Source organism: Carcharodon carcharias, chromosome 14 (assembly GCF_017639515.1).
Source record: "Carcharodon carcharias isolate sCarCar2 chromosome 14, sCarCar2.pri, whole genome shotgun sequence".
Taxonomy (NCBI): domain Eukaryota; kingdom Metazoa; phylum Chordata; class Chondrichthyes; order Lamniformes; family Lamnidae; genus Carcharodon; species Carcharodon carcharias.
In genome coordinates this window covers 74,353,050-74,369,811 of record NC_054480.1, presented here as the reverse complement: position 1 = coordinate 74,369,811, position 16,762 = coordinate 74,353,050, and the positions used below count along the sequence as shown (strand labels likewise).

The 16,762-nt window shown below is 45.1% G+C and overlaps 1 protein-coding gene across 1 annotated transcript in view; it reads left to right on the top strand.

Moving 5' to 3' along the window:
- si:dkey-11f4.7 (piezo-type mechanosensitive ion channel component 2) overlaps positions 1-16,762 on the top strand; it is a 327,077-nt gene that overhangs the window by 228,242 nt on the left and 82,073 nt on the right. Inside the window, exons 31-34 of the mRNA XM_041205475.1 lie at positions 827-944; positions 7,803-7,877; positions 9,480-9,646; positions 15,258-15,445. Of these exons, the coding sequence (XP_041061409.1) occupies positions 827-944; positions 7,803-7,877; positions 9,480-9,646; positions 15,258-15,445 (548 nt within the window). The remainder of the gene's footprint in view (positions 1-826; positions 945-7,802; positions 7,878-9,479; positions 9,647-15,257; positions 15,446-16,762) is intronic.

Here is a 16,762-nt window from a genome sequence, read left to right as displayed (position 1 = left end):
TCACCTACATATCTATTACACTACTGACCCACTCATCTACAGATCCATTACACTGCACTGATCTACTCATTTGCAGATTCATTAGACTACAATGATCCACTCATCCACAGATTCATTACTGTACCATGACCCACTCATCTACAGGTCCATTACACTACACTGATGCACTCGTCTACAGATCCATTACACTACACTGACTCATTCATCTATAGATCTATTACACTACGGACCCATTAATCTATAGATCCATTATAGTACTGATCTACTCATCTGCAGATCTGTTACCCTATACTGATCCAATCTACAGATCTATTTCTATGCACTGATGTACAATTAGTTTCAGATTAATTCAGGAAGCCTTAAAAATAGAATCTCAGTATAAGTTTATCTGAACACGGATCCTTAGATAGCTCCAAAGTGCCCCATTGTCATCCATATCGCTGGCAACCGCAGGTAAACTAAATACAGCCTGCATTGCAATTAGAGTTTATCACATTGTCCTGTTCTATGCCCTCAGCCCATTCACAGTAGAATCTACACAATATGAGTCCCTTGTGAAATCACTTGGCAGAAGCCATACCCAATGTTATTGTGTAGAGTTTGGTATGTATGTTGTGGAGATTGCACAGGGTCTGTGGAAGGAGCAGACTCGATGCGTCAAATTGCTGCTGCTTGTTTTCTGCTTTCTCATGTTCTTAATTCCTGAAGAGACTAGGAGTCTGTTATTAACTCTGTGCCAGTGGATGGCTTTTGAGTGAGCTAAAATCTCACTTCACCAGTCTGAACAGACCAAGAGTAACCTGTCTGATTAACCATTTCCTTCCAGTTTGCTTACCTGGCCTTAGTTAAAGATTCAAAAGCAGCAGTCAAGGAAAGACACAAGGAGCTGAAGCAGGCGAAGAAAGCACAGAGGATGAAAGAAAAAATGAAGCATGCTCAACAAGGTAATTATTCCAGTGGATGTACTTCAGTAATTGTGCGGTGCTGAGCAGTAGTGAGCAATGTTCAGTTACTAGGAGCAAAGAATGCAGCAAAATCCTGACAGCTATCACCACTCAGAATGCATGCTGCTGAAGTGCCAACTGTTGGAGGAGACCATGGGCGGGGTGATGGTGTGGTGGGGGCAAACGTTTGCATTGTCACTGATAATTTATTCCTGAAATCAATTGGGCTTGAAATATTGAATGTCAGAGGTCACAGATATTTTAAGTTAACAGAAATTCAACAAACACTTAGCAGTGCTTAGAATAAGAAGGGTTTAGTTGGAGGACTCAGATGTGTTGCAATTCTGAGTTCAGTACAAAGGCTGCAGGCCTTTGAAGCTCAAGTTGCATTTTCAACACACACTTTTTACATCATTATCACCCATTCTGTGTGACAATCCGCACATTACTGCATTAAATAATACAACTTCAGGTGAAGTAAGTATTAATGAGCTGCTTCCTTTGTTCCTTATTGCTAACTAGTTTACCATAGACATTACAACTCCCCAATTCTTATTGAGAGTTTCCCACTTGCTGCCCTTTCCTGCTCAGCTAAGTTCTAATTATAATTCTCTTCCATTCCATATCAATCTCTTGCTTCTGAAAATGATAATGTATTCGCAAATGTGCCCTTAAGCCAAATTTGCAACCAACTAATTAAATTTCTCCACTGTGTGCACTGGAATGTATTTTAATTAGTTTCATTGTCTAAACTGTTCATTGCTTTATGGTCAGTCTTAAATTTAACAGTCACTGTGCCCAAATTGGCTTATACATTCTCAATTAATGGACAAAAGCTAAAGGTCACTATTGCTATAATGTACAGTAGTGTTAGCTGTGGCTCAGTTTGAAGCACACTTACCTCTGAGTCACAATGTTTCTGGGTTCAGAGCTTGAGGACAAAATAAATCAAGGCCCTCCTCCCAGATTCGCTATCGGGGGAAGCCGTGGCTACCTTGTCTACGCTGGGCAGCCCAAACTTTGTTGCTCATGCGGCAAGTCTGATCATGTGGCGGCCAACTGCAGTGCCGTCCTCTGCAAGAACTGCAAACAGGAAGGGCACCAGACAAAAGACTGCAAACAGGCTAAGTGCTGCAACCTGTGTGGTGAGGCAGGTCACCTCTACAGCACCTGCCCCAAACGCTGCCTCACTTATGCACAGGCAGCCAAAGCCAACGAGGGGGAAGCAGAAGAAATGCTTCGCGTCACCCCAACCACCAAGGCGCCAAGGAGAACAACGGGACAAAGGGGGACACAGAGAGAGACAAGGTGGAGGAAAAGAGTGAGGCCTCAATCAACAGCACTGCCCCCTGGACCTCCCACTCCTCAGGAGAATGAATCAATGGAGGAGGAGGCAGCAGTGGAAAAGCAGCAGGGAGAGTGGCAGCTGGTGAAGAGAGCCAAAAGGAAGGGGCTAAGAAGGGACCAAGCCATTTCCCAGACAAGTGGCAAGAGGCGTCTCCCATCCTGCATGGATGATAAAGGCAGCAGCTCTTCGACGAAGAAGTGCCAGGGCGGCACCGACAGAAGAAGCGGCAAAGCTCTAGGGAGTTGGAGGATGAGACATCCGAGCTCCAGAACATTGGAGACAATGAGGAGGCTAGCGCACCCCAACTTTGCCCACAACCTGAAAAGGCCAGCATACCCCAACCCCAGGAATCTGGGAGCAGTGAGGCGCTCAGCACACCCCAGCTCCGGGAAGCCGAGAGCAGCAATGCCCCAGAGGGGGAGAGGATTGGAGAAGCTTCTCCAACAAAGGTCATTTCAAAGCCCACTCTCTGCATGGACCCCCGGATACCACCCGAGCAGAACACCGCCAATGGGGATTTCCTCAGCCCATCAAAGTGAGGCAATTTGAGCACATTACGGGTATGAAAGAGCAGACTAAAGGTCTGGGACTCTCAGAGACAACAGGTTTGGTAAGAGAATTAATGCTTTAAAATGGCTTTAAAGATTGTATCCATAAATGTGCATAGCATTAAACCTACTACGCGATGTGTTGCGACCTTGGACTACCTTGCCAAGGTCAAAGCTGACCTGTTGTTTCTGCAGGAGTGTGTGATACTGCACCTCAGCTCCTACAGGCAATGGTCATGATGGTGGTCCCATGGGCCATCGATCTGGTCGGGCGGAAATGACTCTCGTTCCTCCAGCTTGGGTATTCTGCTGCGGGGAGGCAACTTCACCGTCTCCCAGGTTAAGGAGGTGGTGGTGGGTGCCTCCTCGTAGCAGACGTAATGTCCAAGAACACTCCACTCCGGTTAATTAACGTGTTCGCCCCGGCACAAGGGGTCGAGCGGCTGGAGGTTTTTCAGCAGCTCCCACTGCTGCTGGCGATTTCCAGGCTGGTCAGTCTGGGCGGTGACTTCAACTGCATCATTGATGCGGCTGGATGATCCGGCAGGGCCGACAGCAGATTGGACGCTACGTCCAGATCCCTGATGGAAACAGTTAGGGATGCCAAGCTGCGCGATGTCTTCAACAACCCTGCAGTCAGAGCGCAGCGTAGATACACCTGGTCACGGCCAGACGGGTCCATCCGTTCCAGGATAGACTTCCTGTTTGTGTCCTGTGCGTTTGCAGTCAGATCCACCGACGTCAAGCCGGTGTTTTTCTCTGACCACTGCCTCCTACTGGCTGACTGCCACTTAGAGAAGGACCAGAGGGTGGCCAGGGGGGCATGGAAGCTAAACGTGCAACTGCTGACCCCAGAGAACATTGAGGAGCTCAAGAAGGATTACAAAGGTTGGAGAACCGTGAAACCCCGCTTTGAGTCCCTGACACACTGGTGGGAAGCGATCAAGGGAAACATCAAGAGGTTTTTCATGCTCAAAGGCACCGAGAAAGCTATAAAGGAACAGAGGGAAATGTTCCAACTCCAGAAAAACATGCAGAATCTGCTCCAGCTGCAGTCGATGGGGGTCAATGTCAAGGAGGAACTTCAAGAGGTGAAGAGCCAGCAAGCCTCGCTTTTTGCCCCGGAGGCCTCCAAGATCATCTTCCATTCCAGAGTCCGCTCCAGGGAGCAGGATGAGATGTGCTCACATTTCTTCTTCCAAAAGATACGCAGAGAGAGCTCTGTGATCAGCAGCCTGAAGGAAGAAGACGGCTCAGTAAAGTCATCGCAGTCGGACATTTTGAGGATCAACAAATCCTTTTTATGCCGGATTGTATGATGTGAAGCCCACAGACAGCACGGCCTCCCAGTCCTTCCTGTCCTCTATCACGGAGGTCTTAGACGACAGTACACGGGAGAGCCTGGACAAACCGCTAACTCCTGACCAACTGACTAAGGCCCTTGAGTCCTTTGAGAAGAGTAAAAAAACTCCTGGAAGCGACGGTTTGCCGGCGGATTTCTATTCGGCTCTATGGGACTGGATTGGCCCAGACCTGCTAGAAGTGTACGAGAGTATGCTCATAGCCAGCAGCATGTCAGAATCCATGAGGAAAGGCATTATCACCCTCATCTACAAGCACAAGGGGGAAAGGGAGGAAATTAGAAATTGCGACCCACTTCACTGTTGAATGTGGACTATAAGATTCTGTCCAAGGTCATCGCCAATTGGGTCAAGTCCACCTTGGAATTGGTGATCCACCCTGACCAGACCTGCACTGTGCCGGGCAGGAAGATCTCTGATAGCCTTGCGCTGCTCAGGGATACGATTGCCTACGTACAGGACAGGGGTGTGGACACCTGCCTCATCAGCCTGGATCAGGAGAAGGCCTTTGACAGAATATCACACACCTACATGGTGGATGTGCTCTCCAAAATGGGGTTTGGGGAGGGAATTCGCAATTGGATCCAAAAGCTCTAACATCAGTAGCACAGTCTCAATCAATGGATGGGAATCAGGTAGCTTTCCGATTAAATCTGGAGTCAGGCAGGGCTGCCCTCTCTCGCCTGTTCTTTTCATGTGTTGCATAGAACCCTTTGCTGAGTCCATCAGGAAGGATCCGGGCATAAGAGGAGTGACAATCCCAGGCAGTGGAGGCACTCAGATCAAAGCCTCCCTGTACATGGATGATGTCGCCGTCTTCTGCTCGGATCCACTGTCGATGTGCAGACTGATTCACATCTGCGACCAGTTTGAACTGGCCTCAGGAGCCAAGGTAAATCGTGGGAAGAGCGAGGCCATGTTCTTCAGGAACTGGGCTGACCGATCCTTTGTCCCCTTCACTGTCAGGGCTGACGGCCTGAAGGTGCTGGGGATATGGTTCGGAGGGACGGGGGCATGTGTTAGAAACTGAAAGGAGCAAGTGGCTATGGTGAAAAGGAAACTGGGCATGTGGGAGGGACGCTCCCTCTCCATTGCGGGTAAGAACCTGGTCATCGGGTGTGAGGCACTCTCGCTGTTGCTGTACGTGGCGCAGGTCTGGCCCATTCCACACTCCTTCTGGCCCATTCCACACTCCTGCGTGATGGCGATCACCCGAGCCATCTTCCGTTTTATCTGGAGGTCAAAAATGGATCATGTCCGCAGGGACGCGATGTACAAGCTTCTAGATAAAGGGGGAAAAATCGTGCCCAACATCGCCCTCATACTGATGGCCACCTTTGTGTGTGGCTGCATCAAGCTGTGCGTAGACCCTCGGTACGCAAACACCAAGTGTCACTACATGCTGAGGTTCTACCTGTCCCCGGTGTTGCGAAGGATGGGTCTGGCCACACTGCGGCGGAACGCTCCAAGTAGTCAGACCGTGCTGTACCACCTGTCCCTCATGGAAACATTTATGCAGAGAAACACCTTTGACCACAAGTCCATCAGGCAGTGGTTGGCATGTAACATCTTAGAGGCCCTGAGGGAAAAGGAGAGGGTGGATCTGGTGGGATGGTTCCCCGAGCAGACTGTCAAAGTCATTTGAGAGAATGCCTCATCGCCATAGCTTTCCAACAAGCACCAAGACGTAGCTTGGCTGGTGGTGAGAAAGGCCCTCCCCGTCAGATCCTTCCTACACGCCAGGAGTCTCACCCCCTTGGCACGTTGCCCTCGAGGTGGCTGTAGTGGGGAAGAGACCGTTGTACACCTCCTTGTAGATTGTGCCTTTACAAAGACGATCTGGAGAGAGATGCAGTGGTTGCTGTCGAGGTTCATCCCGAGCAGTTCTGTGACACAGGACTCTGTGCTCTACAGGCTGTTCCCAGGGACACACACCGAGACAAACATCAACTGCAGCTGGAGGATCATCAACTCGGTGAAAGGTGCTCTTTGGTCTGCCCGAACCTTGTTGGTCTTCCAGCGCAAAGAGTTATCCCCGACCAAGTGTTGCAGGCTCGCATATTCCAAAATCCAGGACTACGTGCTGAGGGACGCACTAAAGCTTGGGGCAGCCGCCGCAAAGGTGCAATGGGGAAGGGTCGCTGCCTAAGACCTTTCTGCCACAATGCACCGAGGGACTGGAAACTGTGTAGAGCCCCTCGGGATGTACAGCTCAAAATGAATGTCTGCAAATGATTGTAATATTCATTGTTTGTACTGATGCACCTTGTGATACACGTTGTAAAAGTTGAACCTGATTGTATTTTGGTAATGGTGATTTTGAAATAGTTTGAAATGTTGTTGAAAATTTTTTATGAATAAAGTATATTTTTGCAAAAAAAAACAAAATAAATCAAGGCTGACACTCCAGCACAGCACCAAGGGAGCACTATACTGCTGTAGATGCTGTCTCACAGTTGAGACATTAAACTGAGGCTCAGGCAGACGTTAAAGATCCCATGGCACTATTTTGAACGAGAGAAGGGGAGTTCTCCCCGGTGCCCTGACCAATATTTACCCTTCAATCAACATCATAATAAACAGATTATCATAGGTCATTATCATATTGCTGTTTGTGGGAGTTTGCAAAGTGCAATTTGGCTGCTGTGTTTTCTATATCACAATAGTGATGACACTTCAAAAAGAACTTCATTGGCTGTAAAGTGCTTTGAGACATCTGGTGGTTGCGAAATAAATGCAAGTCTTTTTTCACCATAAGGAGATATCTATAGCAGTATGACATTAGCAGACTTCAGTTCTGTCTTGTTAGCACCCTCATTTACATCACAACTCTGCCTCCTCATTTACATTTTGGCTATGATTTCTCATTTCTATTACAGTACTGGCTATTCATTTACATTCCAGTACCTCCCCTCATTTGCATCACAATACAACCTCCTGAAATTTGTTACTGCATAGCCTGGTGCAGAGTTTCCTGTCTACATTACAGCACTGCTTCCTCAGTTATAATCCCCTCAGCATTCTCCCCTGCTGACGAGAACATGTGCCTCAGGAGTACCCTGTTTATATTCTAGATGTCCACTCATGTCTTTTCCAGTCTGCACAAAACAGTCCCTCACTCATTCAATTCAATCCAACTCTTTTTTTCTCTCCTCTCCTATCCTGGAAGCTCTGACTTTCTCTTACCTTGCACAAGCGGTAATCGTCGTGCACGTGCCTGGACAGTGAATATTTGTAAACCATTTGACCATGGAATGCTCCCCCTTCAAGCCTAATCCATTCCTCATCCATCATCTACTCAACATCAGATTTGGAATCATAATGAGGCCGTTACTGGGCCTTGGAGTTCAGGCAGAGAGCCACTGAGGACTGGTTTGGTGCTGTAATCTGGTGCTAAAAATGAGCAGTATTGCTGCAATGTAACTACGTAGGCAGTGGTGTAACATAAATATAAAGAGATAATGTGATTACAAACAGGGAAGTGATGTTTTAATGTAAATTGATAACTTTTTAAAAAAAATAACTTTACATGAATGTTTAAATTAAGAGACCCAATGGAATGATAAGTGTCAGAGGCTCTAAATGTATGTTTGAATTTCAGACTTAAGCAGAGCTGACTCCAGTGAAGATGAATTGGATGCCTCAAGTGCGCAGGAAGGTGGTTCTGAGGATCCGGGTCAGTCACACCCACCTGTCAATTGCACATCACACACAACTTAGCAAATGAAAATTCTTATTAAAGTTAAACGTTCTTATTTAAACCTAAAACAAATAAAGCAGACATTAATCAGCCAGTGGGCATTGTAAATGCTGTAAGTGACACTAACACTGGTACACATGTGAAGTTCGAAAGACAGCTGCTTTATTGGGACGAATATGGGCAAACTCACATTATCAGCTCCTGTTTAATGGGATTACGATGGGCAGGCAATAGTAGAAAATCCATCCTGCACTATATATCAAACACCTGCAGCGAGTAAAGGGAGTGTGGATTATTGAATGTAGAAAGTGATACTGCTGGTGTGGGGTACAGCCTTGTTTTCTAGCTCCGTGCTGGATTGTCACTTCCTGTATTATACAGTCTTTGACCGTGTAAAATGACATTGATTCCAGAATTCAATTGAAAAATGATTGGAGGGTGGGCGGTCAGTGTAGTCATTTACAAGTAGAACAGAGTGTGTAAACTCCAAAATATCACTGGGGGTCAAAGGCCAGTTGCCATTCATAAATGAAATAAAAAACATCCCTCTTCTATTTGTATCTCAATACTCAAGACATTCTGCAGAAACCATTCGTAGAGCTTTGTTGATACTGGTTTTCTTTTGAATTGGTTATGAATTAATTAACCATTTTCATTTTTCATAAAGTTTCATAGGAATTGTTATATGTGTTAGCTGCCATTGTAACCCAACATCTCAGATTTACTTTTCCTGTGATGTGCTCCCACCTAACAACATTGCATTCATTACCTGGGAAATTAGGGAAGCCATGTTAGAAAATGCCAAGTGGGTGAGTTTAAACGGGTTCTGTCACCTTGCAAAATAACTTTTTCAATTTGGAAACTGTAGCAATTTCAGTATAACATACAGTTATGGCATTATATAAAAAATGATTGGTCCCAGAATCCTGAAAGGATAGACAAAGCCTTTTAATCAATCAAGTATTGGGCTTCTGCGGTGAACAATGCCAACTTCTCTGGTTCCTTCGCATAACTGATGCGCCTCATACATGATATCATTCTCAAAAATCTCATTCCTAAAGTATCGTTCCCAGAATTGGACACAATACTTCAGCTGAGGCTAACCAGTGTTATAAAATGTTTTGCATAACTTTCTTGTTTTGTACTCTCTTTTTATTTCTAAGCCAAGGGATCATACACCTTTAGACAGCCTTGTCAACTTGTCCTACCACCTTCAAAGATTTATGTATGTGAAGTCACCAGGTGTATCTGTTACTGCACCCCTTTAACATTTTAAATTTACTTTATATTATCTCTCCTGGTTTTCTTTTCATACTGCATCATTTCATACTTCTCTGCATTCAATTTCATCTGCCATGTCTGATTATTTTACCAATCTACCCATGTCCTCCTGAAGTCTGTTATGATCCTCCTCACTGTCCACGCTTTTGAGTTGTGTCATCTGCAAACTTTGAAAATATGCCCTGTGCCCAAATCCAGGTGATCACTGTGAATCTCCCAGCAAACAAAAATGCCTCTGCTCCAATATTGAGCATTCCTCATTGCTCACACACTCTTCTGTCTTTTCTTTCTGTGCAGATAATCTCATCAAGCATGGAGTCAACATCCTGACCTTCACCTGGATGTTTATCCAAGCATTGCTTGATGGGCTGATTGAGCTGCTGAACTCCATCTCCAGGGATTACATTGATATCTCCACCGTGCTGAGGTTTGAGAGGTCCATTTTGAGAAGAGAATTAAAACAGGTGCTCAGTTTCATTCACTTTTAACGTGTTGTTATGACGCAGCAGTTAGTAAAGGCTGAGTTATTTAAAATCCCAGAGGGAAACTTTAGACTCATGGAGTCATAGAGGTCTACAGCACAGAAAAAGGCCCTTCAGCCCATCGAGCCTGCGCCAGTCAAACAAGTACAAAATTATTCTAATCCCATTTTCCAGCACTAGGCCCATAGCCTTGTATACCATGGCATTGCAAGTGCACATCCAAATACTTCTTAAATGTTATGAGGGTTTCTGCCTCTACCACCCTTTCAGGCAGTGAGTTCCAGATTCCCACCATCCTCTGGGTGACAAAATTCTTCCTCACATCCCCTCTAAACCTCCTGCCCCTTACCTTAAATCTATGCCCCCTGATTAGTGATCCTTCCACCAAGGGGAAAAGTTCCTTCCTATCTGTCCCTCATAATTTTATACACCTCAATAATGTCCGTCCCTCAATCTCCTCTGCTCCAGGGAAAATAACCCCAGTCTATCCAATCTCTCCTCATCACTAAAACTCTCCAGCCCAGGCAACATCCTGGTAAACCTCCTCTGCACTCTCTCTAGTGCAATCACATCCTTCATATCATGAGGATTCCAGAACTGCACGCAATACACTAGCTGTGGCCTAACCAGCGTTTTATACAGTTCCAGCATAACCTCCCTGCTCTTATATTCTATGACTCGGCTAATAAAGTCAAGTATCCCATATGCCTTCTTAACCATCTTATCTACCTGTCCTGCTACCTTAAAGGACCAGTGGACATGCACACCAAGGTCCCTCTGATCCTCAGTACTTCCAAGGGTCCTACTATTCATCGTGTATTCCCGTGCCTTGTTTGTCCTGCCCAAGTGCAACATCCGACACTTCCAGATTAAATTCCATTTGCCACTGATCAGCCCGTCTGACCAGCTCGTCTATATCCTCCTGTAATCTAAGGCTATCCTCCTCATTATTTGCCACCCCACCAATTTTCGTGTCATCTGCGAACTTACTGATCAACCCTGCTGCATTCAAACCTAAACCGTTTATATGTACCGCAAACAGCAAGGGACCCAACACCGATCCCTGTGGAACCCCATGGGACACCAGCATCCAGTCACAAAAACACCCTTGACCATCACCCTCTGCTCCCTGCCACTCAGCTAATTCTGGATCCAATTTGCCAAATTGCCTTGGATCCCGTGGACTCTTACCTTCATTATCAGTTTCCCATGTGGGACCTTATCAAAAGTCTTGCTGAAGTCGAAGTAGACTTCGTCAAATACATTGCCATCATCTACACACCTGGTCACCTCTTAGAAAAATTCAGTCAAATTGGTCAGACATGGCCTCCCCTTAACAAAACCATGCTGACTGTCCTTGATTAATCCCGGTCTCTCCGAGTGCAGATTAATTCTGTCCCTCAGAATTGCTTCCAATAATTTCCCCACCACTGAGGTGAGACTGCTGGCCTGATAGTTCCCTGGTTTATCCCTTCCTCCCTTCTTGAATAACGGTACCACATTGGCTCTCCTCCAGTCCTCTGGCACCTCTATTGTGGCCAGAGAGGTATTGAAAATTATTGCCAGTGCCCCTGCTATCTCCTCCCTTGCCTCACTCAACAGCCTGGGTTACCTTTCATCCGGGCCTGGAAATTTATCCACTTTTAAGCCTGCCAGACCACTTAGAACCTCCTCCCTTTCTATGCTAATTTCTTTAATTATATCACAGTCCTTCAGCCTGATTTCCATACCCACACCATCCCTCTCCCTTGTGAACACTGACATAAAGTATTCATTTAGAACCCTATCTACATCTTCCGGCTCCACACACAAATTACCGCTATGGTCCTTAATGGGCCCTACTCTTTCCCTAGTTATCCTCTTACTCTTAATGTACTTGTAAAATAGCTTTGGATTTTCCTTTATTTTACCTGCCAATGTTTTTTCATGTCCCCTATTTGCTCTCCTAATTTCCTTTTTAAGTTCCCCCTACACATTCTATTCTCCTCAAGGACTTCCATTGTTTTGAGCCCTCGGTATCTGCCATAAGCCTCCCTTTTTCCCTTTATCCAATCCTGTTCCTGGGATGGGTTGGTCCCACCCTTTGCCTTTACTGGAATATGTTGGCCCTGTACTCTCCCTATTTCCTTCTTCTGATGCAGATTTACTTAAAAGTACAACTCCTTTTCTGTTCTTCCACTGCCCTTCCAGGCAATTAGCCTCCAAAGGGCACGGCCATTGGCAACTGTCTCCTAGTTGTGAATGTCAATGTTTGCCATCTTTATATCTCTTGTAATGGATGTGTGGATGCTCAGGCAAGTTCACCATATAAAAGACCTTTAGGTATAGGCTTTCATCCATCCAATGAACATGTCTGAGCCAGGGGAGGTGTCGCTGGATTAGCAATGAGTGTATGCTTATGGGTTTAGCACACTCAGGACCTCTGAGTTGGTAACATCCATTACAAGACACCTGCAAGAGAGATAGGAAGATGGCAGACACTGACACTCACAACTCAGAGACAGTTGCCAATGGCCGTGCCCTCTGGAGGCTAATTATTTGGAAGGGCATTGGAAGAACAGAAACAAGAGTTGTAACTGACTGGTAATCATTAGCGGCCGGTGAGTTATACTTAAAAAATATAGGGAGAATTGTTACGATCCCCGTAGAGATCAATAACTTTTAAAAATGAATTCAAACTTTCACTGAATGACTATAAGGATCACTCAAGATTTCAAGTTTTAAGACTTTTACTGTAACAAAACAAACTAAAAGCAACATTGACCAAACACTGGGAAGAATTTTCGGGTCGGCAAGTGGGGGCGGGGCCCGTTCACCAATGCATAAAATGACGTGCGATGATGTCAGGCGTCCATCCCGATGTCACTGCGCGTCATTTAGATTTTCAGTTCGGCGGGGGCACTGCCAACTTGGCTGCGTGCCCACCGAACTGTCAAAGGCCTATTAAGGCCATTAAGCAAGTAATTAAAGTAGTTAAGAATGCTGCCTGTCCAACCTTATGGTTAGCGGGCAGGCGAAGAGCCCAGGCAGCCTTCACATTTTTCATGGAACCTCATCCACAGGCGAGATAAGGTTTCATGAAGGGTTTATTAATTAAATTTTAAAATTTCAAACATTTGATAAACATGTCCCAGCTCATGTGATGCTGTCACATGAGGGGACATGTGTAAATAATTTTTCTCTGTCTTTAATGAAAACTTTCATTCCAAACTTAATCCCCCTGAGGCAGCTCTGTGCCCCCGCAAAACCCCCCTAACGGGGGAAACTTCTGCCCACTATTTCAGTGCATAACCTATACTCTGAACTACAGACCAGATCTCCCATTTAGCCCCTGCCATGGTTATACTTTACTCTGTCCCTTAAGTGGACACTCCAGGAACCACTCCAAAACTATTCTCAACTCCTTTTTCCTTTTTCAGTGACCTTTCTCCTTTAAGGTCCCGATGCCAACTTAATGCCAATACATGCCAAACCATGTCTTCCCCTGCCCAGCACCCTCTGCCCTTATACCCTCCATGCCAACTCACCCAGTAACCATCTTCAGGACCCATGCTGAGAGGAAATAAAGTTCTAAGTGTTTATTGATGAATTCACGATGTAAAAAAACTCTCATTTGATAACAACCCATTCACTACATTTAAATTCCTTCAACCACTTAATCCCTTATATCAACAAGCCATATCAAAGACTTTATAACAACTTGAAGCTGTCACTGAAACTGTGAACTTACAGGTACCCCACTGTGATAATGATAGGTTGTGAAATCAGTCAGGCAGCATGAATCCTTTAAGGATATCCCTCAGACTTATGTCGACAGAGTGAAATAGCAAGCTCTGATTTTTTTTAACCTTCAGACTGCTTTTAAAAATTTAAAGTCCAGGAGATTTAACACCTTTGACAGCTTGACAGTTCTAATGGTCTTTAACATACAAACAGCAGGATGAGGCCAATTGGCCCCTTAAGCCTGCTCTGCCATTCAATAAGATCTTGGCTGATCTGATTGAAACCTCAACTTCACATTCCCGCCTACCCCGATAACCTTTCACCCCCTTGCTTATCAAGAACTTATCAACCTCTGCCTTAAAAATGTTCAAAGACTCTGCTTCCACCAACTTTTGTTGAGAGAGTTCAAAGACTCATGGCTCTCTGGAAGAAAAAAAAATCTCTTCATCTCTGTATTAAATGGGCGACGCCTTATTTTTAAACAGTGATGCCTAGTTCCAGATTCTCCCATATGAGGAACGATCCTTTCCACATCCACACTGACAAGGCCCCTCCGGATTTTATATGTTTCAACCAAGTTTGATAGTTCCCTTGACAGCTTGACGCTTCCAATGGACTTGACAGTTTCAATGAGTTCATCCACTTTTTACCCTCAATCTCGTCTATCTTTAACAATCCCAAAGGGCACTTGACCTTTCCCAAAGGGCACTTTACTTCTCCCAAGAGTGTCCCTGGAACTATTGAAAAGTGTTCTACCTCTCCAAAGAACTTCTCTAACTTTAGACTTTCTTCTGCACCTTTACATGTGCAGCTGCTTCCATGAACACAGATGTGCAAACTACAACTCGTCCCTGTTTCTCCCTCCCCCTTGACCCGGCGGAAATGATAGGTGCTGCATTTGGGGTGGGACTTCTGGAATCGAGTCTCTGGCGCCATTTGGATAAGCCAGAGACTCTTTTGGCTGTTGCAGATTCGGACCTAACAGTCTATCCACGATCAACACTGTTTACAGGTGTGAATCTCTTTCACTTTCTTCCCAGTAAGACAACCAGGGCTCTTTAACCTTAACAACCAAGCCACCAAGCTTGTTGTCAGGCAGAATTCAGAGCAGGTCACATGACCCCCTTCATTCCTCCATCTTACCCTAAATTAAAGACACAATCCCAAGACATAATAATTTTATGAACTTCATATTTGTAATACAATAATGTTCTCCACTTTGAGTCATCACCCAAATACCATTCTGTATTGATAAAACATCTGCCACAGCACTGTAGCAAGAATCTTCTCCATGTCTTTAAAGCTATTTGGGCATAGTAGTTTTATGGTTATGTTATAGGGTAATAACCCAGAGGTCCAGATTAATAATCTAAAAAACACAGATTTCAAACTCCACCAAGGTAGTTTGAGAATTCAATTTAAAAAAAATCTGGACATCATGAAGAAATTTAATGACACAGCCTCCACTTTTTTTGGGGAAAAATTCCACAGACTAATGTCCCACTGAGTACCTCATATCCATCTTGAAAGGATGACCTCTTATTCTTAAACTGTGTCCCCTAGTCTCCCCCACAAGAGGAAACATCCTCCTGGTATCCACCCCATCAAGATGGACAATAATAACTGGCTTTGCTAGTAATGCTCACACCCCAAGAATGGATTAAACAAATTGTTGTCATTTCTGTGTACAGCAGCCAACAGGTAGGAGATATTAGGAGGGGTGGCCAAAAGCTTGAAAGAAGTAGGCTTTAAAAAAGCTCTTGGAGGATGTGATGAGGTGAAGGAGATGCTGTAAATCTAAAACATTGCACTGTCAATAAAACAAAGTATTGTATTACACAGTGTAACCAGACCTTTCCATTTGACTTAGGGAAAGCTTTCAAACCAGGAGACCATTCACCATTTTTACAATGCCAAGCTGAAAAGTCAAGCTTCCCGCAGCACTGATGGAGTTTTGGTGGGAGATGAGACAATGGAAGGAAAGCGAACTACAGAATCGGGCTACCAAAAAATGACCAGTACTGATTCTATGCTGTCCAGAGACAGCAGTGTGTCCAGGTAATGTACTTAATGGGCAGAATGGGCTCCACATGCTGACACATAAAATGATGCGCGGTGATATCAGGCGTGCGTTCCGATATCACCACGTGTAATTCTGATCTTCCGTTCAGCAGGCACGCACCAGAGTTGGCTGTGCACCCGCCGAACTGTCAAAGGCCTGTTAAGGCCACTAATCAAACAATTAAGACAATTGAGAAAGCTGCCCATCCAACCTTAAGGATTTTCAGGAAACCTCAGCCACTGGCGTGATGAGGTTTCATGAAGGATTTATAACATTAATAAATATTTCTGGAAGATTTGTAAAACATGTCCCAGCTCATGTGACACTGTCACATGAGAGGGCATGTGTAAATTTTTTTTTAGGTTCTTATTTAAAGTTCATATTATGAAATTAATCTCCCTGTGGCAGCTCTGTGTCTCAGGAGATTTCTGTGCGAAAGAGCACAGGCCCTGACTCTCCCTCTTCCCCCCGCTCTACCCCCCCACCCTCCCCCCCCCCCCCAAACCCCCACCCACACAGGTAGTGCTGAGTGCTTCCGGGCGCGCTTCACACTGGGCGGGCCCTAATTGGCCCGCCTATGCAAAATGGCAGTGCACAGCCAATCGTGGGCAACGATCAGCTCTGTGCCCACCCACACCCGCACCTGACCAGCCCACCCGACGGAGAGAAAGTTCTCCCCAATGTGGCCACAATACAGGTAGTCCAGTGTTAGAATTCCAGGCAACCGTGTATTGCTGTAGAAATGCTGATTCGTCCTCGATCGCTATGTTAAATATAATTGCAGCATTTACTGAACAAAGCAGTGGTGCAACATTGGAGCATGCTCTATTGCCGTTAGTATTGACAGCTGTTCAACTGTGAACCCGATTGCAATCTGATCTGTTCAGTCTCTTGAACATAAGTACATAGCATTTTGTATAGGAGTGTGGTTAAATGTGGTACATTTCTGTCTATCTTATATGGATTTAGATAATGAGGGTAAATCCAATGTTAGAAAATAGCATTTGTTTCATCCCTAAAATGCCTGTGTGAGATTTTCTCCTGGCAAAGGCAGTCTGTGAATGGCCATACATATGTCTGGCGACTTGCAACTAGTCCTCGTCAATTCATTTGATGTAAATATCTAACCTGAATGCATTTGCTTTCAGCTGTTGGTGCAAGTTCTTCCAAAATTCTCTTGATTTGGGAAGTGTTTAAAATGGAAAACTGCTCATGTCAATCCACTAGTTAAGGAATTAGCATCGGTTGTTGGGATATTTCTACAGTCTATAATTAAGGGTAGAGTGACTGAACACCTTGAAAATCGAGAGAGC